The sequence below is a fragment of the Nicrophorus vespilloides genome, unplaced genomic scaffold, assembly GCF_001412225.1.
Source record: "Nicrophorus vespilloides isolate i.1.1-1 unplaced genomic scaffold, Nicve_v1.0, whole genome shotgun sequence".
In the NCBI taxonomy this organism is placed as follows: domain Eukaryota; kingdom Metazoa; phylum Arthropoda; class Insecta; order Coleoptera; family Silphidae; genus Nicrophorus; species Nicrophorus vespilloides.
The window spans coordinates 1557-29008 of record NW_017100102.1 but is presented as its reverse complement, the minus strand read 5'-3'; the positions used below and the strand labels follow the sequence as shown (position 1 = coordinate 29008).

At 29.9% G+C, this 27452-nt stretch overlaps 2 protein-coding genes and 1 long non-coding RNA gene across 8 annotated transcripts in view; 1 reads left to right on the top strand and 2 right to left on the bottom strand.

Annotated features, from left to right (window-relative positions):
• Nucleotides 1-27247, top strand: part of LOC108568137 (sodium-dependent serotonin transporter) — a 38573-nt gene extending 11326 nt beyond the window's left edge. The window contains exons 1-11 of one of the 5 annotated variants that reach the window (XM_017929069.1): nucleotides 6703-6824; nucleotides 10038-11308; nucleotides 23829-24274; nucleotides 24332-24672; nucleotides 24733-24955; nucleotides 25018-25175; nucleotides 25578-25832; nucleotides 25890-26120; nucleotides 26182-26382; nucleotides 26462-26482; nucleotides 26541-27247. In XM_017929069.1, coding sequence (XP_017784558.1) covers nucleotides 6798-6824; nucleotides 10038-11308; nucleotides 23829-24274; nucleotides 24332-24672; nucleotides 24733-24955; nucleotides 25018-25175; nucleotides 25578-25832; nucleotides 25890-26120; nucleotides 26182-26382; nucleotides 26462-26482; nucleotides 26541-27173 — 3807 coding nt within the window. In that variant the 5' untranslated portion in view covers nucleotides 6703-6797 and the 3' untranslated portion in view covers nucleotides 27174-27247. Of the gene's footprint in view, nucleotides 1-6702; nucleotides 6825-9954; nucleotides 9979-10037; nucleotides 11309-23828; nucleotides 24275-24331; nucleotides 24673-24732; nucleotides 24956-25017; nucleotides 25176-25577; nucleotides 25833-25889; nucleotides 26121-26181; nucleotides 26383-26461; nucleotides 26483-26511 lie in introns of those variants that run through there. The other 4 variants (XM_017929071.1, XM_017929072.1, XM_017929070.1 and 1 more) reach the window with 4 other exon arrangements.
• Nucleotides 1274-15869, bottom strand: LOC108568140. The gene is made up of 3 exons (XR_001891285.1): nucleotides 15782-15869; nucleotides 8312-8371; nucleotides 1274-1491 (listed from the first exon to the last, which is right to left on the bottom strand). It is a non-coding gene; the product is annotated as an uncharacterized LOC108568140 (long non-coding RNA).
• On the bottom strand, nucleotides 16128-19147 carry LOC108568138 (early nodulin-75-like). 2 transcript variants are annotated; one of them, XM_017929074.1, is made up of 2 exons: nucleotides 18929-19147; nucleotides 16128-17176 (listed from the first exon to the last, which is right to left on the bottom strand). In XM_017929074.1, exons 1-2 carry the CDS (start codon nucleotides 18999-19001, stop codon nucleotides 16653-16655), a joined length of 597 nt encoding a protein of 198 aa, XP_017784563.1. In that variant the 5' UTR covers nucleotides 19002-19147; the 3' UTR covers nucleotides 16128-16652. The 2 variants fall into 2 exon arrangements, with proteins under 2 accessions (XP_017784563.1, XP_017784564.1); XM_017929075.1 differs by lacking the exon at nucleotides 18929-19147 and adding an exon at nucleotides 17220-17329 and having other exon boundaries at nucleotides 16128-17168.
• Nucleotides 27248-27452: the final 205 nt, after the last annotated feature.

Sequence of the window (27452 nt, the reverse complement as noted above, 5' to 3'; positions counted from 1 at the left end):
TTATTGAGTAATTGCTATTTTTTCTATATAAAATGTTACAGTAATAGGTTTTAATTATTACAGTAGAATGGAAACAATAAAAGTTCACAATAGATGAACATTATTATTGGTTTGTTTTATGGTTAGTATTATTTCTATCAAGGATACTGAATGCAATCATTTTTAAAACTTGACACCATTTATTTATAAATTTCGTTATTATAGTTGTTATATTAAGCATATTTGGATCTGGTCAAATTTGATCCAGATTGGCAAAGGATGCAATTTATAAGCCTATCGGCTTAACCTAAGCCTTAACCTAAAATATATTGTTGGTTTTCATGTAGAATCCAATACATTATTTTAAATTGTATTTCCAGTTCTTCGGGTTTTTGTCTGCATACTTCTTCAAGGTTAATCTTCTATCTAATTGTATACTTAAATATCTCACTTGATTGATTATTGGTTGTTAAGTTTAATTATTGGACAAGAATCCTGCTTTATGTAAAAGTAAAAATGTATTGGTTTTAGTTGGTTTACTTCAATTTGACATTTCTTAATTCATGCTTCAAGTAAATTTAGTTCTTATAGAACAGGAGTGGCCAACTTGTTTGTTCTTGTAATCGACCTTTCCAATTAATCGCGATCTACCCCTGTTATAGATGACGAAATTATTCAATTCTTATGAAGTGAAGTTTATTTCTTAATGAAAGAAATGAATAATTTCATTTGTAGACGTTTCCACATTCTCATTAATTAAAAAAGTAATTCTTGCAATATTTACACTCAGAAAAGAATTGTGATAAGGCTTTATGATATATAAAACTGAAAACAAGTTGAAAATTTTAATGCACGAAAATTTTAAATTAAACCGAGTATATCGAATTTAATTGTACATGTGACTCATAGTTTTGTTTACAGTTACAAGTGTTTATGGTGAAATAAAAATTGCAACATATCTACAACAATAACAATCATTGAAAATATGCAAATGTTTTTTCCTTATAGTTCTATAAATATATTATAGATATCCACCAACACCTAAAAATAATTTATATTTACAAGTTTTGAAATAAATTTGCTACAATAGAGAAATATTACATGTTTTACTGAAAATTCATAACTTATTTTATTTTGATTATACAATTAAATTACATTAATATATTTAAATCTAATAATTCATATTATACATTTATTATTCATATTTCTTTCTTCCTTACTACAGAAATATGAATCAAGTTTTCTTGCTGTAGAAAAGTTTCTCTATGTAATCATATTATAATTGTGTCTGTTCAATTTTTAACTTCAAAGACAAACTTAATGCTGATCTTATTTCTGTTGAAATTGGTTTTCCTATCAGGTAGTGGTAATTATGCCAATTGCAGAGTCGACTCATAACGGAAATTCTTAAAGTTTTTTTGGTCATGTATACGTGTTCAGGTTATTCTTGGTCGCACAAGGTCAGATGCATCATCATTTTGAGACTAATAAAATGGTGTTATCCCAAGATATCTGTAAGTTAATAATAACACATAAAAAAAATTATTTTCAAAACAGTAAAAAATGTGTTTCAGTCAATTAATTCTTTATTTCAGATTATAAAATTTGTTTATCTAATAAGTAAATCATGTTTGTAAAATAATGATTAGATTTTAATTTGAATGAAAATACATTATTGAAATCGATTAAAGTATTAATCATGTGGTCACTCGTAATTGTAAATTATAGTTTAAACTATAGCAGTAAAATGATGGACATAACACGCATATATTAAGATCATGATGTTTAATACAACGAGTCTCTCAATTCAAATCACTTCTGTTTATTTCTTAGATTAATAAAGTCAATTATAAATATGTAATTATAATGCAATCATTAATAATGTTATAGTTTGTAAATCATTGAAGTATCTCCATTCAAATAAATTGTGTATGCTTATTTAGAATAATTGAATTGATTTCAGTCAATTATAATTATATGAAATTATAATGCTATGATTAATTATGTAGATGTTATTTCTTTTAAATTAGATCGAAATGCATTTAATGCATTGCACGTTAAGACAATTTGTCAATCAATCGTGTGTTCAATTCAAATTTAATTGTATTACTGTGACATACTAAGCTACATTTATATAATATTCCCAGTGGACTTGATGCGTGTGCAATTACCAGATAATTGCTGTGCAATATTTACACAAGGTTATCATTGTCTATCATTGGATTATCTGAAAAGTTTGTTAGTTTTTTTTTGTTATGGGAAAAATTGCAGCGATGCATGAACACGGATGAAATCCAACGCGTGTATCCATTTTCGGTGAAGTTATCCTTCATCGTATTAGCTTCTTAATGATCTAAACCAGATGTAAATTTATCTTGGAATGAAAAAGAGATAAATAAAAAAAATACCGACAACATGAGTGTTTGAATTGCATGATTTATGTCTTCGTATGCATACTAAATTTGTGTTCTAAATATTTATAAATCTTTTTTGGCCCCATGCGGAGATGGAGGCCTGCAATTAACTAAATGTGTAAGAACCATCAGACACATGCCAAACACTGTACATTTATATAAATAGACCGTTTCAGATATGTTTAAATTACAAAATAAGAAGAAAAAAATCATGTGGAATGAAAGCAGTTCTTAGTAGATTCTATCAACGCTTATTTGGTTTTAAAAAATATAAATAACTAAAGAAAGTGAATTATTTCTTTAGAGATATTAAAAAATATATTTGTTTTATATAATGTACAGTCACTGTTCAATTTGTTAATAAATGATTATTATAGTTACACGAAATAAACCTACGAAAAATCCGAAAAAAAAACCAGAGAATAACAATATCCCAGACATTACAATATCCCAATTTTAGTTTGATTTTAAGCTATAAAATTATTTGTATACAAGTATTTAGTAAATTTAAAGTATTTAAATCAACAAATATTATGAAATTGTTTGATTTTACGTAGTTTATTTTTTACCACGTAAAAATTTGGTACTTCGTAATTAAACGTCGATTGCTTAGATTTTATTTAGATATTTCAACAGATACTTATTTATAGTTACAACTAATAGACTTACAAATCTCCATTATTTCATTGTGTAGAAATGCCACATTAATATAATGACTATGGGCTAATTAATTATTTACAAAATAAAGTATTTTCACTTTACGAGTATTAAATATATGGAAAACAACCATTTAATAATCAATTATTTATAAATACCTGACTTCGGTTCGATTTTTATCGCGTTGGATGTGTAAGGTGGACGATAGAATCATCGATTGTTCATGCGTGCAAGAGCGCGAATTCTGAACGTAAAATATTTACGCAATAAATTCTGCTTTCATGATAAAATTCTCGTTTTACGATACGACATTTACATTTACGTCAAAATCTTTATAAAGAAATTTCTGTAATGAACACCGTATGTTATATAACACTTTGTTAATAATTGATCATGCATTTTATTATTGTTTACACACAAATGCCTTATATAAATTAATGAGCATAAGCCGTTCCAATAATTTTTCTCATATAAACTAATATAAGATAATGCGTCATTTTTCTTACAATTTATTTTGCTCGTTTAGCGAAATGCTCGTTATGCGAGGTTCCACTGTATAATTAAAAACATATATACATTTGTTTTTTTTTTTCAATGAAACTGTTGATGAAATATATTGAAAATAAGTATTTTACACAGACTACATTCAATATAAAATGATGTATACATCAACAACTCGCATAGTGTGGAATCGTTCAATACGGAAAGACTTGAATATTTCAAAACAAACTAAATTAATTAAATAGAGAAAAATATTATATTCTAAAAACATAGAACTATTCATATTTTATACATAAATAATCGGTGTTTTCGCTTTATACAGTCAAGTTTCTTTTTGTACGGATTATTTTTGTATGTATGACTAATCCGGATTAAAACAGTGCGGGAAATTAGCGGAAACGATCATCTGCATAACGCAAGGTATTTCTGTAACTAATAATTATTTTAAATAAACATTTTTCAGCAAAAAAAAAAATTATTTAAATTGAAAAATAAATATGAAAAAATATGACAAAAATATATAATAATGGATTTGATTAAATCAAATAATTATATTTGTAGTATATACATGACAATGCAAAGAAAATCGACATTCAAGTGAGAGTGTTTTGTTTTGTTAAATAAAATTTTAAATTTATTTTTAGATAAGTATTTATTAAATTATCTTTAGTGTCATTGTAAGTATACAGGTTGTGTTAATCAATTTTGAAAGATTGGATCGAGTTGTTCAAAACGTTTCAGTCGTTGGGTTTTTGAAGTAGTTTTAAAAGCAAATGTAGATTTATAGATACAAAAAAAGGCGTGGAATTCAAGCCTCTCTTAGTACCTGCTACTGTTTCTTTTCATACTTTCTTCTATTGTCTCTATTCGGAGATACTTATGTATCCTTTTTTTATAACGTGCCTTTGAGCTTTTATGATCTATTTTTTATATTAAATCTTTGTATTCACTCAATACTTGAGTTTCGCTTTACAATCATAAAAAATATCCTAAACATAATAACAAATTTATTATATAAGTTGCAACATATATGTACTAACAAAAGTGTACAATTGACTAAGAAAATTTAGATTATATTTGTATATTATGGAAACATTTTCATGTTATTCTATATTTTTTTACGTTCTGATTAATTTATTATCTAAACACTTTTTTAATAGTATTATATGTTGATTAAGAAAATTTTAAAGTCTTAATAATAATTGAATATTAATTGAATTCTTAAGAAATATGTTTTAATGTGACTGTAATCAATATAAAACAAATGGAATATCTGTAAGCTACTTTCTCCAATGCTTATATATTATTATATAATACTCCATAATAACGTGAATAACGTGACTTGCAGATTCTAAAGTAATCAACTTAATTAACGTGTACACTACTCGTTCTTTTCATTTCATTTCTTTTCATACAACCAAATAAGATTATCATAATTATAAACAAACAGTCGGAAATATATATTATATATAAGTAACTCATTTTATGAATATAAATAAAAGTATGAAATATTAAGTATATTTTAGTTGTATAGTAATTTCATTTGCACTGCTTAGTTTATATATTTTTTCATATAGTCAGGGCCGGATTTGAGCTGATTTGAGCGATTGCACCTGAGCTCATGAAGGGGCTCCGTAGCACATCAAGATTTATATATTTAAAAATAGTACATACAATGTTACAAAAATAAATATCTCCAAAGATCCACAAAAAAAGTGAAGCAGAATCAATTGAAAACTTAACTTAAGAAGGATTATAAAATTTTTAGTGTCTTGGGTTTTTTGGTATGATTTACTTTTTAATTTTGTAAGCAAGGAACTTTAAAGTAATTCATATTAGCACTTTTGTCATTTAATAAACTTGTGAGTTGGTTGACCAAATACAGAAACACTGAATTTAAACAAATTTTAGTTCAGGCAAAAACACTCACAGAACATTTATAAATATCTACGGAATTTCAAAATAAAAAGCTGAAAATATTTCCAACGATCTTTTAAAATGATTCAATTTTTATCTGAAAAGAACAGAACTACAGCATTTCCAAACCTATTTATTGCCATTCGAATATATTTAACAATTCTACTAAGCGTTGCTTCTCGAGGGAGATTCTAGATAAAAACTTGTAAAAAACTATCTAAGATCGACAATGACTCAGGATAGATTAAACAGTTTAGCGATGATGTCGATTGAGAGTCAAGAAGTAAGCCAGATTTTTCAAAACAAAAGCTACGAAACATGTAAAGCATCTCTGTATAGGTTTATATTGAATAATAGTTATATAAATATTGTTTTTATATTTGTTTTTTTAATGTAGAAATTTGTCTACTTTATGGTTCATGACTGTTAAACGAGGTCAGTTGATGAAAATGTTCTAGTCAAAAATATCTTTTTTAATTGAAGAAAAACATATTATATATCTTATAATTTCCATGTAAGTATAAATTAATTTAAAATATAACATAAAATAAATGATATATAATGTCAATTAACTCAAATTCATAAGTGTTCCCCTAAGAATTTATAATTCATAGTATCGATTTGTCATGTTGTAAGGTTTCCCCAATGACTCTTTCAAATTCGCGTCACGAACTCCTTAAACTCATAACTCAAAAGGATATACAAGTGATGTCGGATAATTTCACAAAATAAATTCTATAACTCTGATATAAATGTTCATTGAAATCATTTCAACAAAAGGCTGCTTCCTGCATTGATAGTGAGCGGAAGATAAAAAAAAGAGTTACATTTTATTTATGTTTGTTATGCGACATATAATATATTCATATTTCTTCCTGTATGTTGCAATATGCGTAAATCCTACTCTAAATGTAATCCGCATTCATTAAAATACAAAAATAAACATTAACAGTAGCCTTCAACTCACGCTCAACTTAAAATAGAAGAAAGGCAAAAAAATGTGATATTAATAATATTTTTAACGTTGCATAATATCCTCCATCTGAATTCTAATTGTAAGTTTCGAGTTGTCGGATTAGAAGCAACCGAGAAACAGGAAGCGTCAGTGGAAACAAAGAGCTCAGTGCGCACTTCCGGAAACTGCAACAGTAGTATCAATAATTCATAACTATAGCTTTTAATAATAGCGCAGCAACGTGCTTGTATTAGACAATCGTCTCTGTTTATCTGCAGCCTTTCAGAATCGTGCACACAGAAATCAGTACGTACACAACAACAACATACAAAACAAGTAAAGTGCACGTATTGAAACCTTTGCCTTATTAGGTAATGGATGCAATTGCGCATTTATTCAAGGTGATTTAATTATTAATAATTTTAGTTCCTTGTACACACCTAATAATTATCTTAGTTGAAACAGCAATGATCAGGGATTATGTGTTGTTTATTATCTTTGTAATAGATTTGTTAGATAAGGAAAAAGGTTTTTTTTTCTTGTCGGAATTGAAATATTGTTTTAATAATTTAGAAAACGGTTTTCGATTTTTTTGATGATAAAATTGAAACCCTACTTTTTTATTGCACAAAATAAGATGATAAGTCTTTATTCTTCACATCGGTCCAAGTTCGGTAATGCTTTTTTAAGTATATCTTTGAGGATTGAGTAGCTCACATTTGTCAATGGAGTGTACTGTTATTAATGATATCGGTAATGCCGTGGCCTGATTTACATTAGCTTTCAATGCAGAAAAAGTGGTATAAGTACAAAAAAAATATAAAAGGATACAACGTCGGCTTAGATGCAGCTATAATTCGCTTCAGCTACTAGCTTAATCTGCATGCAATGCATGTAGGATATAAATCAAACTTAAGTATGTTATGGGCCAGTTATATCCGTTCGGTTTGCGGCATTCTTCGGTATCTCCGCGAACATTTTACATCGTAAACATACTCCAGTTCGCTGCTTCCAATCGAAGTTTCATGTTAATTCCAGACCTAAGGAGAGCAATGTTTACTGTTACCCTATGCCAGTAATTACATTTGGAACACGCCGAGTTGCATCATAAATACATAATATTCAAATACATATTTATATTATTCCTTTTGAAACAAGTTAAATGTTTCTCACTGATATAAAGTAACGCAACTTTTTTCAAAACCACATGACCGTTGTTTCCAGTACCGGTAATAACCGGTTTTAACATATATAGAAGTACATATAAATGTATGGGAAAACTTATACGGCTATATTGAATGGATATATTATATATTATCTTTGTAGAAATAACAAAAGAAAAATATATAAAAAAAAACCGGAAAGCTATTTTAAGCAGCATACTATTCTTAATTCAAAAGAAAATCAAGATGTTAGATTTCGTTTGGTTTATTCAAAAGTTCAATTTCCTAATCCATTCATTAAAATAAGAAAATAAGAATTAGTGAAAATCTAGAAATATTGAATATTCTTCTTGATGGTCGATTATTCATGCATCTATAGATGAATAATAATTATTAACGACTTTTAAGATGTTCAAGCTAGTTGAGTAATGTGTAAAAGTAAATAAAAATAAAATATTTATACAACTATTACCAGGACGAGTATACTTTACCACGAAAAATAGTAAACTCTAGTAGAATAACAAGTCCTAACATCAAATACATTAGATTTGCTAGTCAATTACAAGTAAAACCTTTTAAGAAAAACTGTATTTCTAAACTGTAGTTATTTTTGTGTATTTTGTTTGTGAAAATATAAAATAAATTATATTAAATGTATCAGATGTTTATATTAAAAACATAATGTAGATCGCATTAAGTGAAATAATGCGATGTTAACAACTTACCTTTATTACAGATCCGTTAATGCACAATTAAGTAGAGTTATATTGAAGATGACTTGTTTGCTGCAAAAAGTAGAATATAATTAGGTCTCATAATAAATACAATGTTAGTACTTCGATAAAACGTGTTAATTTATTACAACAGTGATGCTTATAAAGTGTATTTAACGAAGTCATTTCATTTAACTGATTATTAGTATATTCACAGAATATACTATAACACTATAAATTAACTTCTATCGCTTCATTCATTTTTTATATTTATCATCGTCATTATAATTATGCATTTTATAAATTTTATAGATATAGATTAAAAATAATGTATTTATAGTTTTTTTTATATAGAATTTACTTGAATAAATGCAACATAATTTACACTATATATTAATGTCGCAGATAGACATAATTTAAAGGGTTTTGAATGCTGCGGATTTAAAAAATATACGATAAATAACGAAGAGAAAAAAATGTATACCAAGGTTTGAGAATAAGGCCACCTACTTTCATAAAAAAAAATTACTTCAATTATATTCAATTGCAGAGAGCATTTAAATTTAACTATGCAATTGTTTTTTAATTATCTATAATAATAGTCTTCATTTCTTAAATTATATTCGTTCAGATTTGTCATGTATTTTGTAAAATCAAATAATAGAACGATACAAACTTATTGAAACTGTATGATAGACCTTTCCCCCGTTTCGGACCATTTCAGAAACGCGTCCGTACGTGAGTTTGACCCACATAAACTGTAGCCTTATCCGGAAACAATAAGAGACAATACGACCTCTCCCAGTATTGTTCTGATGTGCATCATGCAAAACTCGAAGCTTTCATGCCGTTTCCATTCTTCATTTTCCTGTACTCTCACCCACGGGTGCAAAACCAAACAAAATATTGCAAGGAACACGACTTTTCCAAGCATCGTAGAAACGCAAGAATGTTTATTTTTTATTTTACAATTATGGAAGGTGCTTTTCTAGTAATTAGTGATGTATTTTTAATGCTCACAATTAAACTGGTTACTCTACAAGAGTTGTTGGACTTGTTAATTAGAAACGAATATTTTTGCACGCATCAAATGCAATAACACTTTCGCTGCAAATATTGCCATTAATATTTAAAAGAATAAATAAATAAACATCTTTATTAGCACATATATAGAAATAAGTTGCCTGATTTTTTAAATTAATAATAGTTTCTAATATTTTATTTATATTTTTTTAATGAATTTTGTATTGAGTTAAGATATGAATGAAAGTGTATTAATTTAACCATTCGATAATAATTATTATCAAATATTATATTACAACTTACATAACTTCAAAGAAATGTCGTTTCTATAGAAAAATGACATCATGATTATTCTATTTAATACATGCATTCTATACACGAGGTGGCAGTATTTAATTGAAATCGTTTGAATCCAAGTGGAAACAACAAATCTTGTGAAATTTGAATTGCAGCAATGCGAAACGTGCCGATATGAAAATAGTAATAAAACAATAATTCACGATTGCAAGCAATTTGCTAAACTATTTGGAGGAGCAAAAGCAATGCGCATGTGCCGTTAAATTTTAAACCGACGCTCATGAATGTATTTTACTTTCATATTCACGTTCTATAACTATTTAATATCTCTTGCATCAAGGTTGAATTACATGTGTCGGGTATTAATTATTCATAAGATTCAATAACAAAATGCTTTAATTTGTTTCCTTGTTTGCAGGGTAAGATGGCAAGCCCGGAAGATGTAGGCGCCGAGGGGATTGATTTGATTTGCTGGAATGGGGAAGGAAGTTTGCAAAGATGTGATAGTACTGATAATGTGGAGGCTTTGAATGTGCTTTTGAAGTTGGACGAGGTGTTGAACGAGTGCTTGAAGGAGAGCGGAGATGATAGTGATTGTGAATCTAGATTTAATAATAATAGTGGATTCAGTGACGATTTTGTAACGAAGAATAACGACGGGTATAGACTGAGCAGGCAAATAAGCTTGGAGGAATTGGAGGGTAGAAATGAATCTTTGAGCGTGGAGGAATGCTTGAATGATCTGGACGAGTATTTGAAGACTTTCGACGATTCCTTTGGAAGCAACACTTCGCTGATGGAGTTCGACTTACATGGGAGGAGTTTGAGTTTGGGAAACAACAGTTTTTCAACCCCGCATCTGCCTTTGATAGGCAACGACCTTGGGCGCGGAGCATTGCAGAAGACACCTTTGTCGTACTGCAATCTGGGTTACATAAGCAACGAATTGAATAAGACGGAAAGTGATACGAGAAGGCCATTGTCTTCATGCGGGTCACGGGCCGTTGGTCTAACTAGAAACCATGCGTGCAGAGCTACAATTGGAGCAATTAAGTTCAGCGGTGGTGAGGAAAGAGCACCGGTATTGCACCCATCTGGATGTGTCGACAACCCCAGCAGTAACGACCGGACATCCGCGGCAGATGGCGACGAAGCCATCGACTGGAGTTGGCTGAACGAAGTTGAAAACGCTGAAAGAGTTGTCGTCGAAAGTCCACCTGCAGTTGTTGTGGTCGAGGAAGGCATGGCAACGGGAGTTGAGGACACCAAACGACCCACGTGGTTGCGCAGGTCGATGCGACGCCTTCAACCATTCGCGATACCCTCCAATTCCAGCAGCGACCCTCCGACAGAAGATGCACCACAAACGTCCGCGATGGACAATCTCGAACCGGAAGACGTTCACTTCCTAAATGTGACTACTTCAGGCTCTTCGAGACCTATTAGCGCACCATCAAGGATATCTTCTGGACAAGTAACGAGGTCTCGGTCCACAGATCGGACCTCCAGAGATCCAACGGGTCGCGCTCGAAGCAGCTCTGCTTCCTCCAGATCTCGAAGACCCAGAAGTTTATCGAGCAGCGTTTCTAGCATTCCCTCCAGTGTAGATACGACACCTAGTTACACTCCAACACCGACATCCAATTATAATAACAATCAGGATGAGACCAACAACAACAACCCTAGAAGGTATGTCTTATTAAAATATTTAACTATACAAAATTTAATAATATGCATTAGATAATAGTACGCAAAAACATCGCATTACAATTAATTTAAACATGATTTAAATAGCAGATGCGAAATGAATAAATCATAGTAAATCTATTTTGGTATTATACTGAATGCAAATTTTAGTTTGCACTTACCCTTGGATGAGGTTAATATCCTTACATTCAATTCTACAGTTACCTCACTTATAACGCGGTTGTTACGAACGGATCTTATCCTGTTTAATATGATTTCCATCAATGTATTCTTAATATTCTATCCAAATTGTTATAGATTTCTCCATATTTCATAATAAAAATATTATATATTAATTATGAATGCCACTCACCAGAAAAGATATTTATAATTATGATTTTTATTGGCGTTTTTATTTCACGGTAAAAAATACAACACGCAAACAAATAGTAGCTACATACATTTATGTTAAAATTGTTTTACCTAATATAAATTCGAAGATTCATAAAATTGTTATACAAGGATTAAAAGATAATAGCAGAATTTTTAGTATTAATTGAACAAAACTAAAATGGTTTTCTTCAAGCATAATATAAAGCTATTAATAACAGATGTATATAAATGATACAACAGTCTAAGTGTATGGATTACATAGATTTATCCATGGTGTGTATTTCCGAAGCCATGTACTCAAGCAGGCGGATACCCAACCCTCAAAGGCTTTGTTTTCATTCCACCTCATATAAAATTACATTTTAGAATAAATGTAATAGAAAGATAAAATGTACACTGTGCACTGAATAGATAATATAAAACGTTTGCGCGTAACTTTTACAGTAAGAATAGCATTGTTATGTTAAATTCGTTCGGGTCGATATATCGTTGTCGCTGGAAAAGCATTAATTTTGCATATATTCAAATTAGTTCAACATTTCGAAGGAATACAATTGACCTAATAGCAAATCTATGAACAGTCCAAACGAGACAAAACATTTTGTAATTATGCATATACACTAATACATAAATGTCTTAACAAGCGAACTAACTATAATTTGTTATCATGCTATCTGATACAGCACAATTTGCTAAATATGTACATAGTATATATCGATTTATGTCTCACGTCACGGTTAGTAAATAGTTATTTCGGGAAAATAATTATATATCTGGACAAATGATTGAAATACTATATTGTGAATTCTATATTAGATTAAATAGCTTTAAATATTAATTTATAATGTACATCTAGTCTTGAAAAGTTTCTGAAGCTATGTTTAATGGGTCACAAAAAGACATTTTGTCATTTAGATTCAAAGCATCAAATTATATTTTATAAACTATAAGTCGCATTACTCTAAAACTCTAAACAATATTTGATCGAGCGGGTCAAAAGGTTGAGAAACAGTGGTCTAGAAGTCACAAAAATCTAATTTGCAATTAAAACTGAAATTATATAATGTATTTACGTTTTAAAACTTATAAATATCCAAGTTCTTAATGAAATAGAATTATCTTAATTGATTTATTATTTATTTAATCAATTAATCTAAAAATAGCATGTATAAAAAATTAGTTTGAAAGTTTAATAATGTAACTATTTTCAAACAAAATTCATTTAGTAATCTATTATATCAATAGATATTTTTGATTTAACCTTTCATTTAATTTTTAAAAAGAAAATCTATTTACGTTATAAAAAGAATGAAATTGGATAGGGAAGAGTGTTTCTACATAAAGCGGTTTTTATATTATAAGTAGATGTAAATAGTCAAGTTTTATAAATAGCAAAACAATATTATTGTTTACCGAAATATGTGCTAATCTTATAGCAAATCCTTGACCGTATGACCAATTAAAATGTTACACTGAATGGTTATAGGTAATCCAAGGACTTACGAAAAAAATGTAGCAAATTTTAAAACACTAAAAAAAACAATGTCAGATTAATTTAAATTAAATTTGATACAGATTTTGGGTGAATTTAATTGCAATTTGAATAGTATATAATTGTTGAAATTAAGTTCGAAAGTAATAGAAAAAAAAGCGAACCTACCTAAATTTATATCGTTTATGTGCAAAATCAAAGTCCTTCACATTTATTTTTTATGGTCTGCACGGAACAAGGTGCGCTAGTCGCTTTAACATTAAATCATTGTTTTAGCACTTCAAGAAATCCTGTTAATTACAATAACTGATGTTAGTTAAAACAAGCGCTATTGCAAGGAGAAATTAAATTCATTAAACTCTTTAGCATTGCAATTGTTAATTATGATGTAATAATTTGTTAAAATCCACTTTCAAGTGATATTAAAGTAAATTGGCATTTCATGATTCATTATTTAAAGGTTACAAATACTTCAGACTAGTCAAATATTTGTCTACGTTTTTAATACAATTTTGAAAATATATTTATTATTTATTATAATATCTATCAATATTATATTAATTAGACCTACTTATTTTTATTAAAAACTATATAAAAAGAAACATGTATGTTCTAACAAAATATTTTCTTATTGTTATTTGTCCTCTTATATGAAATGTACTTTCGTGTTCACCCTTTACTAATCTCTTGACCCTAATGTATTCCATTTGTAAGATTTTGATCCTTACAAGATTGTATTGTACTCTTAACAATGAGAATGTCGTTAAAGGTTCTTTCTTGTACCTTTACAAACAATCCATAAGATAAATGAAACCAGCAGAAAATATAAAAATATATTTTATTATCCTATTTAATTTCAATTTAGATAAGTTATAAGTTTAATAAGTCAAATCTATAAGATATAATTATATTTTGTAAGAATAAATAATTTCTTGGAAGAGAAGTGTTAGTCATGCAAGAGATTCTAAAAATAAGGGTGGCCTTAATTTGTGCCACTGTTAAACACGCAAATATTTGTGTTGACCCTAGACATTCACAGCAGTATTTTTTTTGTTCATTCTCCTTTAATCGTGCTTACTCTTTATCGATCTATCACTAAGAAAAAAAGGTTAAAGCATGATGTAGTTAATAAATACTTTAGATACGAACCTTCATTCAATTAGTAGAACGTAATTATATTCTGTGATTTCATTCCAAATTAATTTAATGCTTTATTTGTACAAGCAATTAATATTTTATTATTGTGGTATTTCTTCATTAAATTATACATAATTTTCATATAAGGATTTTTTTATTTGTAGGTATTATTATATATTTATTATATGTTTATATAATTATTCCACCGAAATGCCATTAAAACAATGAAAGTTTTGATAAATACATATAGTTTTTCTACTTAAAGTGTAGTTATATAGGATAATTGTATTGATGGAAAGGCCTAGTTCAATAGCATTTTGCTCTATTTAGTGTTAATAGAAAATCATATTGTTTATAACAGTAATCGAATATAAACTCACATTATATATAGTAGATATAATGAGAAGTAAACTTTTCGTATAATACGTATAAGAAAATGAGAAATATTTGGATTATATTTTTCAAGGGCAGTTAATTACTTTATTTATTTGGTTATAATTATATAAATATCTTTTATTTTTTATTAATTGTTTCAATAAATATTTATTCTTATTTTGAAATTTTCATATATTCAAGTAAAAAGATCACATCAGTATTTACAAGGCTTGTTATGATGTATAATTAATTCTGTGCTCATACATTTTACCATATTCTTAATATATACTCGTTGAAAGTATTCATACCATCAAGTACCGTTCTCTAACTTTTTTTTTGTTTTATTTAAGACGATGATGGCCTCACCGCTTTTTTCCTGAGAAATGAAAGTTAATTAATATTTAAATTTACATCAGATTAACGTTTTTATCACATCTTTAGTATTATTATTACAGTTTTTTGTTTATAATTTTGTTAATAAAAAAAAACTATTATTTTTTTTCTTCAAATTATTCATATAATGGGTGCAACTACATCAAATAAGTGAATTTGTTAATTTTTGTACTTATTAAATATATTTATAAATTATTTGTCCAATAATAGAAATAAAGGTGCAATTATATTAAGTCAAAAATGCGAAGCCGCTATTAAATTCTGAATTAAGTAGTTATAGAAGATGAGTCAACAGCACTACTCACGTGATCATGTAGTTAATAATTATCTTGTAGAGGTCACTGATAGTAGAAGTGAAGTGGTAGATGCATTTGTATTGTAAGTGAAGACAAAAGATACGTACTGACTTTTTTATTGCAAGTAAATATTATTTTCTTTAAGGAACAGATGGACTGATATATGTAGCAATCAAAGTTTATGTCACTACGTCTGGTTCAAGTAGATAATTACGACGTAATACAGATTTTTATGTTACACAAAGTTAATTAAGATTTTAAATATCTAACCTGTTGATATCAGTATTGTTGGTACTTATTGCATTTGTTACGATGTGATATAGTTGCAATTTGTAAGGTCATGAATATTTGAGTCTGATTATTAAGGTATCTGTATTTCTTACTACTTACGAGCTAAGATTTTTCCTCAAATATCAGTTATATGGAAGTACCATTCTATTTGTTCTACATTTTCAAAAGGTAGTCGACCAACCAATACATAAGCTATGTATGTTGCATAACTTTTTTGACATGTCAATAAAATTGCTTCTATTTTGCCTTATAAGATTGGTGATAACTCTCTTTAAGCTATTTGTGTTGATAAAAATTACAAATTACATATTATTTAGTTACGTTGGTGGTTTAGGTTTTTAAACTTTAAATATTAAATATGTGTATACAAACTACAAGTTAATTAACCTAAGCAACTAACATTTGACATAACAACTACATTTTTCTCGTTGCATGTTGTTGGCATTTCTCACAAATATTGATATTCGACGAGGTCGCATAAATAGCAATCCATTAAAACACCGTGCGATAATTATTTCCTCAATGAGTCGTCATTAATCAACTAAAGAAATAATCCAGAACACAATACCATTATACTTTCCTTTTTACGAATCCCTGGTTCCCATACCGTCTGGTAGCGTTACGTAAACAGATGGAATCTGGGTCGAGAGCACTATTAACAAGTAAATGATCACCTAAAAACAAAATCCCAATGGGCCAAAGAAAAATGGTTAGAAGGAGAAAAGGGAAATCTTTGCGTTATTAGATGTGCCACGTGGAAAGTACGGCACAGCTAAGTGGGCCGGAAACACAGGCCGGTGATTACGGAAATCAACCAAGTGGAGCAAATTCGGATTTTGTCTGCCCTGCACGCGTTTATACATTTTATACTTTACTTCTTCTTGCGTAACGCGTTCAAGTCAAAGTGAATCATTTGCATTTTGATGGTGATGAAAGTTATTATTGGCAAAAGAATAAACAGACAAAAGGATTAATCTTCCTTGTTCTTGGGCTTGCAAGGTGGTTTTTTATGCTCGTCTCCATGCTCATGAACAGGTGCATGTTCATGTTCCTGTTCGTCTTCTCGAATATTTTCTTCAATTACTTCGAAATCATGGGCATCCTCTTCATCAACATGTTCATCAGAATGTTGAGCAGCATGTTCATCGTGAGAATCTTCTTTGGTTGGTGGTGCTTCAACAGGTTTTGGCACAACTTCATGTATAACTTCATGCTGCGGGTGGTGTTCAGGTGGAGGTGCAGCCTTAGGTGCGGTACTGCCTGGTGGTGAATAGTAGCGCATGTAATCAATCGGTGGTTCCGCCAGCGCCGCCAACAAGGCAATATCCCTTGCTGAGCTAATGCTCTTTTGAATCGCCATTTGCTCATCTCGGATCTTCTTCTTCTTTAAATACGCTTCTCTTATTTTCACTTCCTTCTTTGCGAGTTTCCTCTGTCTCTTGGAACCACGATGTATACCCCATAAAAGCAGAGTCCATCTGGCTAACTGAAACTCTAAAATACACGAATTGTTCATAATTTATCATTTGTATCATACCTTAATTACTGGATTCACATTTAACGGGGGTGGAAGCGCCGCCATTGCATTGACAATTCAGTAAAAAATGCATTTGTTTTTCAATGTCACCAACTTAACAATTTATTAAAACAAAAACGATCCAATAATCTCAAATAGAGTATGAAAAAATTAGAAAACATGGATTAAATTAATTTTGCATCAGCATAATCAGATAGAACATTAGTAATTTATATATTTATATTTAGATACTTTATGAAAAATGCTCATACAGAATTTTAAAACATGATGTCATAATATGATGATTAGTACACATGATAATTTAAAATGTCAAATAATGTCATATTTATGAATCATCTAAATTGCTTTTAGTCATGATTCAAATATATGCTTGTATTATGGATTATTAATTTTTATTTTCTAACATAATATTTATTTTCTAATATAGTTAATTCATTAGAACCAGAAGAGCGTTGATTATAGAAAAACTCTAGATTTGACCGAATACAAAATACAATATTTATATTCTTCGAAATTCTAATACGACGGGTGATTCGTGTACGAAATACAAATTAACAAATCTTCTACTTCCTTTTATTGAGAGGAAGAACTCTGATAACTGCTTCCTTATGATCATCAAACTTCTTCTCCGATTGTGGGCCTTGGCTCCTCTAGAGCACCAACACCATCCTTTTGGAGCACACAAATATATATCTTCTCAACTGGAGACCTCGACCCGTCTTCCTTCGCGGTTCGATTCGGTCTCCCCAAAATTTTGGAAGCATAGTTGCACCGTGGAACGTAGTTGCAGCGTTGTCTACTTTACCACGTTACAAAATGTTTACAAATATTTTCATTATTTGTCATTTGGGTAGAATAGTGTCAACTCGCTTATCATAGTCATTTCTTGATCAAAATATAAAATAACAATTAACATAATGTTAAATTGCTAAACAAAACAATATAAATATATATATAGATATTATTAAAGAACTATTTAGTTAGAATTATACTTAATTTCCATTTGATTAACTAAATACAATATATCGAATATCAAATAACATTATACTATAATTATGACTATTTGCATGTGGTTGAATAGTCTGCTTGTCGATCTTTGAACAAATGTAATATACAATCTAATATACATATAAAATAAATCACTATTAATAATGTTAATGAAACGAATTGCAATTAAGCTAATTACAAGTTGGCTGCATTATGCAATGTAATTTAGAGTCGTTAAAGAGTAATACGATACGTGTCATCTATGTACATTATATGTACCCTAAGGAAATTACTGTTTCTTCATTTATTTGTTTAATCTTAGTACACGAGTGCACATATTATACTGTACACTGAATACTACATATTTATCAAAGGATATACGGCACTTAGTTTCAGCTATTTTCGCCATAACCATAAAAGAAAATAGGTACGCGGAAAACAACAGGATGATAATGTTAATTGAACTTCAATGACTGAAGAAATACAAGGAAAAAAGAGTATCAAACAAAACGTAAAAGAATAGCTGCAAAAGGAAACCTAACGTTAATTGAAATCTGCAACACGCATTTCCTCCTTGTACATACTCCGTTTCTTTGCGTATCCGAGATAGTGAATTAACATTTGCTGGAGGTAAAAACACAAAAAACCTGGATGGAAGTTGTACGTATTACATATGCATCAGACATTTTCGATCTGATTTTATGCGATCGTCCTTTACTTACCATACAAGGAAAACGGTTTTCGCAAATCCCTTTCTAATATCCAATGCAGCGTTGCACTATTAAATACGTGCATTTACCACGTACAGTTTTCTACTTGATTAAATTGGAAAAGTTAAATAAATATTTATAAAATATTTATAATGTATGAGTTTTCGGTTTCGTACTTCAATCGATAAATTAATGCTCTCTCATGTGTACGAAGTAATTGGTAGCTCAACCGTAAACGTTACACATACTGATCCTAAAGAAATTACTGCAAGCGCACGAGCTTTGACTTATGTAACCGATTCTAAGGTGCGCAGTGTATTTTTTATGTAAATGCTAAAAGTTCAAAGATCACTTTATGTCAAATTGACAGATTGCATCTTATCCAATTTATTCTATGCTCGCAATTGCACGAGAAAATCGCGTAAAGTTATATAATGATATTGCAGTTATGGAAACTGCAAGGTAAAAATCGTGCCAAATCGTCAATATATAATAAAATAAGTATTTAAATTGTTATTTAATATCATTCAAAGAAAATATGTATAATTTTGAAATATGTACTACTCTCATTGAAATTCAGGGAGATCACGAAACGTTTTTTTACTTATAGTTTATTTACTTTTTTGAGAGAATGCTTTCTGTTTACCTTCTTCGATATTTACCTTTTTTTGACATGTTTCTAATTAAATTAGTTACTAAGTCATAAGTTTAACTGCAAAGTTAACTACAACATATCTTAATAGTAATTTAATATATACATTTTAAATGAGAAATGTAAGAGTAACAAAAATTGTTATTTTACTTCGTTTTTGATTTTTTTAGAAAGTTTGTATCCAATAGATAACATAAATACTATTGTACTTAAGAATATTTATCCTCTTGTAGGTCTCAATTTGAGAAGTTGAAAGTTTTTATTCATCGTTGGTTGTTATGGGAGGAACAACTATCATATCAAGGGTTTCATTTTACGACCCTAGCCTAATGTTAACTAAACCTATTATTATTTCATACTTTTTATTCTATACTTTAGTTAAAGAAAATAAAGACTTGAATAAGTAAAACAATAACTGTCATTATTAAGAGAAAATCTTCTTAGAAATAAGTTTAGCATGCTTAAAAAATATCATTGAAACAATAAATTAACACTTTTACGTCAATGTGAATTGTTTTGCAGCCTGTGCGTCATCGTTCCAAATTGTTAACCTTCAACAAAGCAAAATCTAATGATTTGATGTTATTTTTTGCAATTAATTGATAATCCAAAATTGTGAAATGTAATTAGTAGTTAGTATTATTTTATGAGAACAACAGTGCAATATAACAGTCACATCTATTATGAATTTTAAAGTAAGAATTTAGTTTTTATTCATAAGATTCGCGTGTATGTTGTTAAACTTATTTATTTTTATACATATGCATGCACCCACTCTGCGCAGCTCATTAGCATTAAAAAGGAAAACACTGATAAAAAGGGAAATAAATAAGCTATATCCGTCTACATACATGAGCCAGTTCGTGAAGGTGCTGCATTTTTTTAAAAGCAATATCTATCAGGTTTACAAATCGTAAATATTTAAGCTCCACAAAAATGTATGACTACGAGGTGTTTTATAATCTACGACCCATACGCTTTCATGGAGTTTATCAACCATTGGTCCAAAGTCGTTTTTTAAGGTAGTTTTATAAACATTATTAATAAAAACACATGAATGTACAATGCGAGTATTAAGCACTATATTGTGAACTCCAAAATGTGTACAACGATAATTTGTCAGATTTAATTTCTGATATATTATTTATCAGTTGGTTTGATAGAAAAAATATGAATGCATTAATTTACAAGAAAATAGAAATCTATAAACTATTGATATGTATAAAAATATAGTGATATGTAATATTTACATGTTATTATTTTATTTATTGTTGCTAAATTATTTGCTGATTTTGAAATTTAATAACAATGAGAATGTGACAAATTTTACAACAATACCTCGCATAGTTTGAGTAATCAGTTTCGCCAATATCCCGGACTTTTTGAAACCGGATTAATCGAGGGACTAGATACAAATTAAACAGCACAAAAAAGGAACTTGACTATATAATAGCAAAAACAGATCATTTAACGAAAAGTAATATTGTATAGTATTTTGTTAGAATTTATTTTTAATTATGATCAATTAACATTATCGAAGTTAAAATCCTTTTGAAAATATAATAAATTACTTAAATTAACGCCAGACAAATTATGAAAATTAAACAATATATATAGTTGACTATAGTATAATGGGTGATAGCAGTTGAGGTTATACATGAGTATATTTCATATTAAATTGAATGATATTTATGATAACATAATTATTTTATTTATTGATTTATAAATATTTCTTTATGTTTAGAGCAACAATTTAGTTTTATTTTTTCAAAATATAATTATCGGGCAGAAAGACTTAGGTCGATAGTTCTTTAGTCGAATTTGTGACAAATAAATATATTATTATAATTTTTTGTTTAAAAAAACCTTTGGGGATCAATAAAATAGTAATATTAAGGGTACATTGTAGTTATGAGGAGTTGCTGTTAGTAGTTGTTAGGTCACCGATCTGAATGGTAACGGTTACGCTGAGTTTCCTTCTCTTCTGGGGCAACCAGCCGGAGCCGGTGATCTTCAAGTTCTTGGCGATGACACTATACTAGACCGTCTGAACCGGTGAACATCAAGTGCGCAAACTATTCCTACTAAGAACATATAGTGAACACAATTTTATTTCTATAAACGATCCGAAGGGCGTACAAATTGGATTCTTTCAAATACTAATATGTAAGTTAACTACGAATTCAACTCAAGTTCAATGCTTTAAATAATTTATTCAACATATAACTCACTCGATACACAGATTTAACATGCATTTTGTGTACACGAAACCCAGAACATATGAGTAGGAATATACATGTATTTAAAACCACATTAAGTATTTACTTTTTTATTCTTTTATGTGTTTCGACACGCAATTCCGTGTGATAAGAGCAACAAAAACGTATTGATTAGTACTGGCCAATGTTTGTATTCATATTGCCCGAACAACGTGCAAAATTAATATTCCCGGCATGCCACCTTTTTTCTCTCTCCTGTAATTGTTTCCAGGTAATTCAAAAAAAAAATCTTCGTGCTCTGCCAATCCGGAAAATTGCTCACGGAAAGTTCAATCTCGATTAAGTTTTAGAAGTTGATGAAAGTAGTTTTTATTTTTACTCAGCTGCGTTTTAATTAACAATATAATCACTTAAACAACGTCCTAATTAGTCGCAAGAAAATGAACAACGTTTATGAATTGAGTACGTTCAATGACTAAGCGAAGGTTTTACAATATGCAAATTGCATCCTTAAATAAATGCGTTTTACGTTCTGTGAAAAATTTGAGTTTTTTGTTCATAAAAGAAAATAATCTTAAAAATAAATATGAATACTTTAAGTAATATAATTTAATATTAATCCATAATGTAACTAATATAATTATCCAATTCATTTATTGTAAGATGGTGATTTAACAATCGGATATTCAGACGTGTCAGGAAACTCCGCAATTATTGTTTCGTGAAAAAAAAAATGCTAAAAAATTCCGTTATACTTCTACACACATCAGAGTACTTTTTCCTTTACGTTCTTACATTAATTATATATGCTTTTTTACGTAACTGTATTCAATTCAATCATAAAAAAGTACAAGGTCAAGTAGAACTAAGATAATTAAGATGCCCAGTCATTTTTTATTTGACGTCCGTTTTCGGCAATATTTCGATTATAGTTTCAATTATAATATGCGATTATATTTTCACTGTACTAAATTCAAACTGAACGTTTTTTATTTCTTTAGATTGCTAAATACATTAATAGAACATTCGTCAAATTGCTTCAATATCAAATTTTCAGTTTACCTTGATTTAATAATATAACACAAGATAATTTTCTATCTACTATTATATCTGTATTTAAAAATATTTTTGTTTTGACAAATCAAATTTATGTTTGTAATAATATTAATTTATTTACTAAAACAATTTTATTAAATAAGATTTATTTGATATATTTTATAAGTGTTTTTATATATTTATTAAAAGTAAATTTATTTTATATTCTACAAAACAATCATATTTCTGAATTCCAGAGTTAACGAATTAATTATCAAAATTATATAGGAAAATTTTGATAATTTATCTTCTTTTATTTTTATAATAAAACTAAATAAGAAATATGTAAAGTGTGTTCATTCCTAGTTTAACGTTATTTGTTATATCGAAAACCTTGTGTAAACTCATATAAAATAGTTATACACAAAAATAATAACCATATTACGTGACCAAAGAGTAAACAAAAAATTGTTCCACATTGGAACGAAAAACCAGCAAATTAATACCAAATCGTTACAAAACGACATCTTTATTATTCCTTAATGGCTCTGAGAAACTTTTGCAGGTATTTCCGAAATGAAATTTTGACTATTGTTACTGAAGTGACAACAATTTAAGTGAGAGTTTCCATCTATTGTACTTCTAAGATCTGTCATTTCAATAGGCCATTAAGTGTGGAAAATCCAAAGAAATTGAAAAAAAAATGCACAATTAAGCAAAAATAAATTTAATTTCGTAAATTATGCAATCATATTGTTTATAGTTATGTCATCATAATAAATAACTGTAATATAATTAATATTTGTAAATTTTAATTTATTGTTATTTGATTTAGAAATTGTAAAAATATATTTAAAGCATTTTGTATAAGACACTTCGTATTACAATCGTATTATTAATAGAAATGTCACCTTAATACGACATACAGTTATTATTTGTGAATTTCTAAAATGAAATATGCTGGTAGTAGAATACATATTTAATTTGAAATTGTATATTTTTTCAGATCATGTGAGAGAGTGCAGCGTACAAGTAGCAACGAAATGCCAGAGGTTGAGAGTCCTTTAGGACAGTGGCCCCATAGTTTGAGTTCTACATTAGCCTACGTGGGTTGCACTTTGGGAATCTTCAATATTTCACGTTTCGCAACGCTGTCAATCCACTTTGGGGCGAATTTCATTTTCCAGTTCCTCATAGTCAGTCTATTCATCGGATTGCCACTGTTTACACTGCAATTATGCCTAGGCCAGCAGCTCGGATCTGGTGTCATAGACATGTGGAAGATTTCGCCGATGTTCCAAGGGGTTGGCGTTTCCCTACTATTTTTTAACATCCTGAGCGGTGTCTACAGCATCATCGGCGTTAGCTGGATGTTCGTTTACTTCAGAGACTCATTCATCACAAAATTCGAACGATACAGATGGGCAGAGCCCGTAAATTTCTACAGAAATGGTAAATGCAACTGTCAACCATTAATGCATAATTTATAATTTCTATGATTTCTTGCAGCGAATTCGCATTTATTACTGAACGGTACATACAAATTATCGGAAACCGTTCCGGATTATTTATCGGGGATCGTTCTTCAGAGACACTATTTGGCATCTGGCAATCCGACTGGAACGATAAAATTCCAACCGGCGTTCAACCTTGCGGTTGTATGGATGATTGTCTTCGTTTCTCTCAGCAAGGGATTACGATCTTATGGCAAAGTGATTTACGTCTTTACTCTGCTTCCGATCTTCGGAATGTTTGTCCTTGCTGCAAAGCTTCTTGGAATGATGCCGCCGGACTTGATGAATATCATCTTTCCAGAAACTTCCTGGAACGAATTTTTCGTAAACTCGAAGGTGCGTGTATCAATATTTGTCGGTGTAATGGTTTCAACGATGGTAATATTATGATTTCAGAGTTGGATGGCTGCGTGCCAGGAAGTGTTTTTGACTTGGGGTCTTCTGGGTGCTGCCGTCATGCAAATAGCGTCGCACAACAAGAATAAACACCTGTTACAACGGGATTCTAGTCTTATAGCTGTTATAACTATAACAATTTTATTGTTAGTCGCGTTTCTAGCCAATACATGTGTTCAAATACTCAAAGCGAATGGATACACGTATCATCCAGATTCTTTCGGTAAGTTTGAGTTGGATTGCAGAAGAAGGATTTATACTTTAATTCCGCATTCGATTCCTCAGAAGGGATAAACACGTATACATTCCTGAGACATGCCAAGGATCCATTACCGCCTAACTTAGCCGCCACTCCAGTTAAATACATGGTGCATAACTCGTTTATCGTTGGGGACAGAGTAACGAGACCCGGGGTTGATCCTTCCGCAGAAAGTGGATATCAGGTCATTATTGTCTTTCAATTTAAATTTTCAAATATAGAAAATGCCAAATTTGGATCACTTTTATTTTTTAAGAAAATCGAAATGGATAGAATAAATGTTAATCCTTCTAGTCAAATGCTTGTTGTCCAATATTAGACAACTCTTACAAATAATTGAAAATATATGTCTTTGAGTTTGAGATATATTATTTAAACTATTGTAGTTAATTAATATTGTCTTAACTTTTTTATTTACATACAAGAGGATATAATGTTATATTTTGCTATTTAATTTATTTTTATGTTATCATATTAGTGGTATATTCTAGGTACCTGTTCATAAAAATAAATAGTATCTGTATAACTATATATTTACAAATATTTTGAATTATTTTGTTATCTAATTTTTTATGTCCAATTTCAGGTATTGCGTTTTGCAACAGAATTGATTCCAGCAACTTTCGCGATTTTGGGTGCCGAAAAGATTTCTCCATTTTGGACTGTTCTATTCTACTTCATTCTGATTCTGTTCGGAATTGCACAACAGCTGGCCATTTGGCACTGCGTTATTACTGGAATTATGGCTATTAAGGCGAAAGTACTTAAGTCGTGGGAGACCACAATAACTTTCTTCAGCTGCGCTTGTGGGTTTGTGCTTGGCTTACCTATGACCACAGAGGTAATAAAGTCAGATTAGCATATAGTTTGCATTATTTTAATAATATTTTTATTTCAGTTTGGAATATACGTTGTTTATTTCCTGGATTTAACCGTTGGTGGTGTTTGGTGGCTCATTCTGATAATCTTACTACAAATTTTAGCTGTTTTCATGGTGCGTGGTCGTCCGTATAGCGGAGACACCATAGTCACTGCCATATTCAACTCGAATACCGCTAGCTGCCTAATGGGATGGGCTCCGGCTTTGCTCTCGTTCACTTGGAATGTAATTCTTCCTGTAATTCTAATGGTATGTTATTAAATTTTAATAAACAAATAGCAGTAGTATAACTTAGAACAATATGTTATAGGTTTGGTGCATAACATTTTTCAAGAACGGTAACTTCAGAGAACTTTTCGTTTGGCATCACGGTCTGGTTTTGGAATATTGGCCCCTGTGGGCTCGTCAAATTGGTTCTTTGCTGCAGCTACTTCCTATTCTGGCAGTTCCCTTTATAGCCGTCATTCAGAGCTACAGATATTTGAATAACGGTCCGAACGATATCTTAGAAGTAAGTAATTGATTCATTGTTGCTCCAATCCTAAAATTTAATTTGAAATTTTTACTTTGATATTGCTTTCTTAATTGAGGATTACGAGCAAGACCATTATGTTAGTATTAACGAATTCCGTTTTGTTAGGGCATGATTCATAGATGTTAATTTCACAGCGCATCCAGTTGTTGTATCGACCACCTCTTGGAGAGCACATGGATGACATTGCTATACAGGAAGCTGCGGCGGCATCTCTGAACAACAATGGCAACAGCAATCTGGGAACTATCCCAGCAGAAGATCCTCCCCCAAAGTATACACCTCCACCATCTTATACAACAGCAACAGGGGCCAGGATTGCAAAGCTCTTGAGGCAAAGTATAAGGCGCAGTGTGAGAAGGATTGCAAATGCTTTGGGTGAGAGTAGTGGTTCGAGGACGAGGCCGACAACGAGTTCACAAGTTGAAAGCCAACAGCCGCCGCCGCCAGATTACAATGATGTACTTGTTGAAATGAATCAGAATCAACGAGATGTTGCAATTACTGTACCTGACGCGTGCCCAAGTACGCTCCAAAGAGAACTGGCCACTATAGCCACTTCCAGTACGGGTCTTACAGCCGCCGATGTAGCTTGTATTCTTCGCAGCAGCTTCCGCCGAAGCACAGTACGACGCCCTTTAACAAACGACCAAACATTAAGTTCCCTAAGTGCAGAGAATCTGGTTGACTCTGCAGCGCCGATCGGAGAAACTTCCTTGGTACTTAACTTAGGAGACAATAAAGATAATAACGTTTCAACTGTGATATAGTTCCTAAGTTATCTTTACTTATGTAACCAAAAGAACTATAAATAGAATTCTATTTATTTCTTATATTTATGTACATATACATTGTAAACCATATGTTAAGTGCTTTATATCATTGTTTATTCATTATGTTATGTGTATATATTTTTTTTAAAGAACTGATTTTATAAATAAATATAAATCACCCATAAGTAATTAATATTTTAATTAACATTTCATGGATCTCATCTCATATTTATATTATAGTGTAATGTTTCAAGTAAACATCAAGAGTCAAATGAC

What these genes read in the sequence shown, in the direction of transcription:
- LOC108568138 (XM_017929074.1), bottom strand. Translation starts at nt 19,001, where the DNA reads ATGCACGTATTTAATAGTGCAACGCTGCATTGGATATTAGAAAGGGAT. An exon ending in AAAACCGTTTTCCTTGTATG is followed by an intron (nt 17,177 to 18,928) that starts GTAAGTAAAGGA and finishes CGTGTATTTTAG; the next exon opens with AGTTTCAGTTAGCCAGATGG.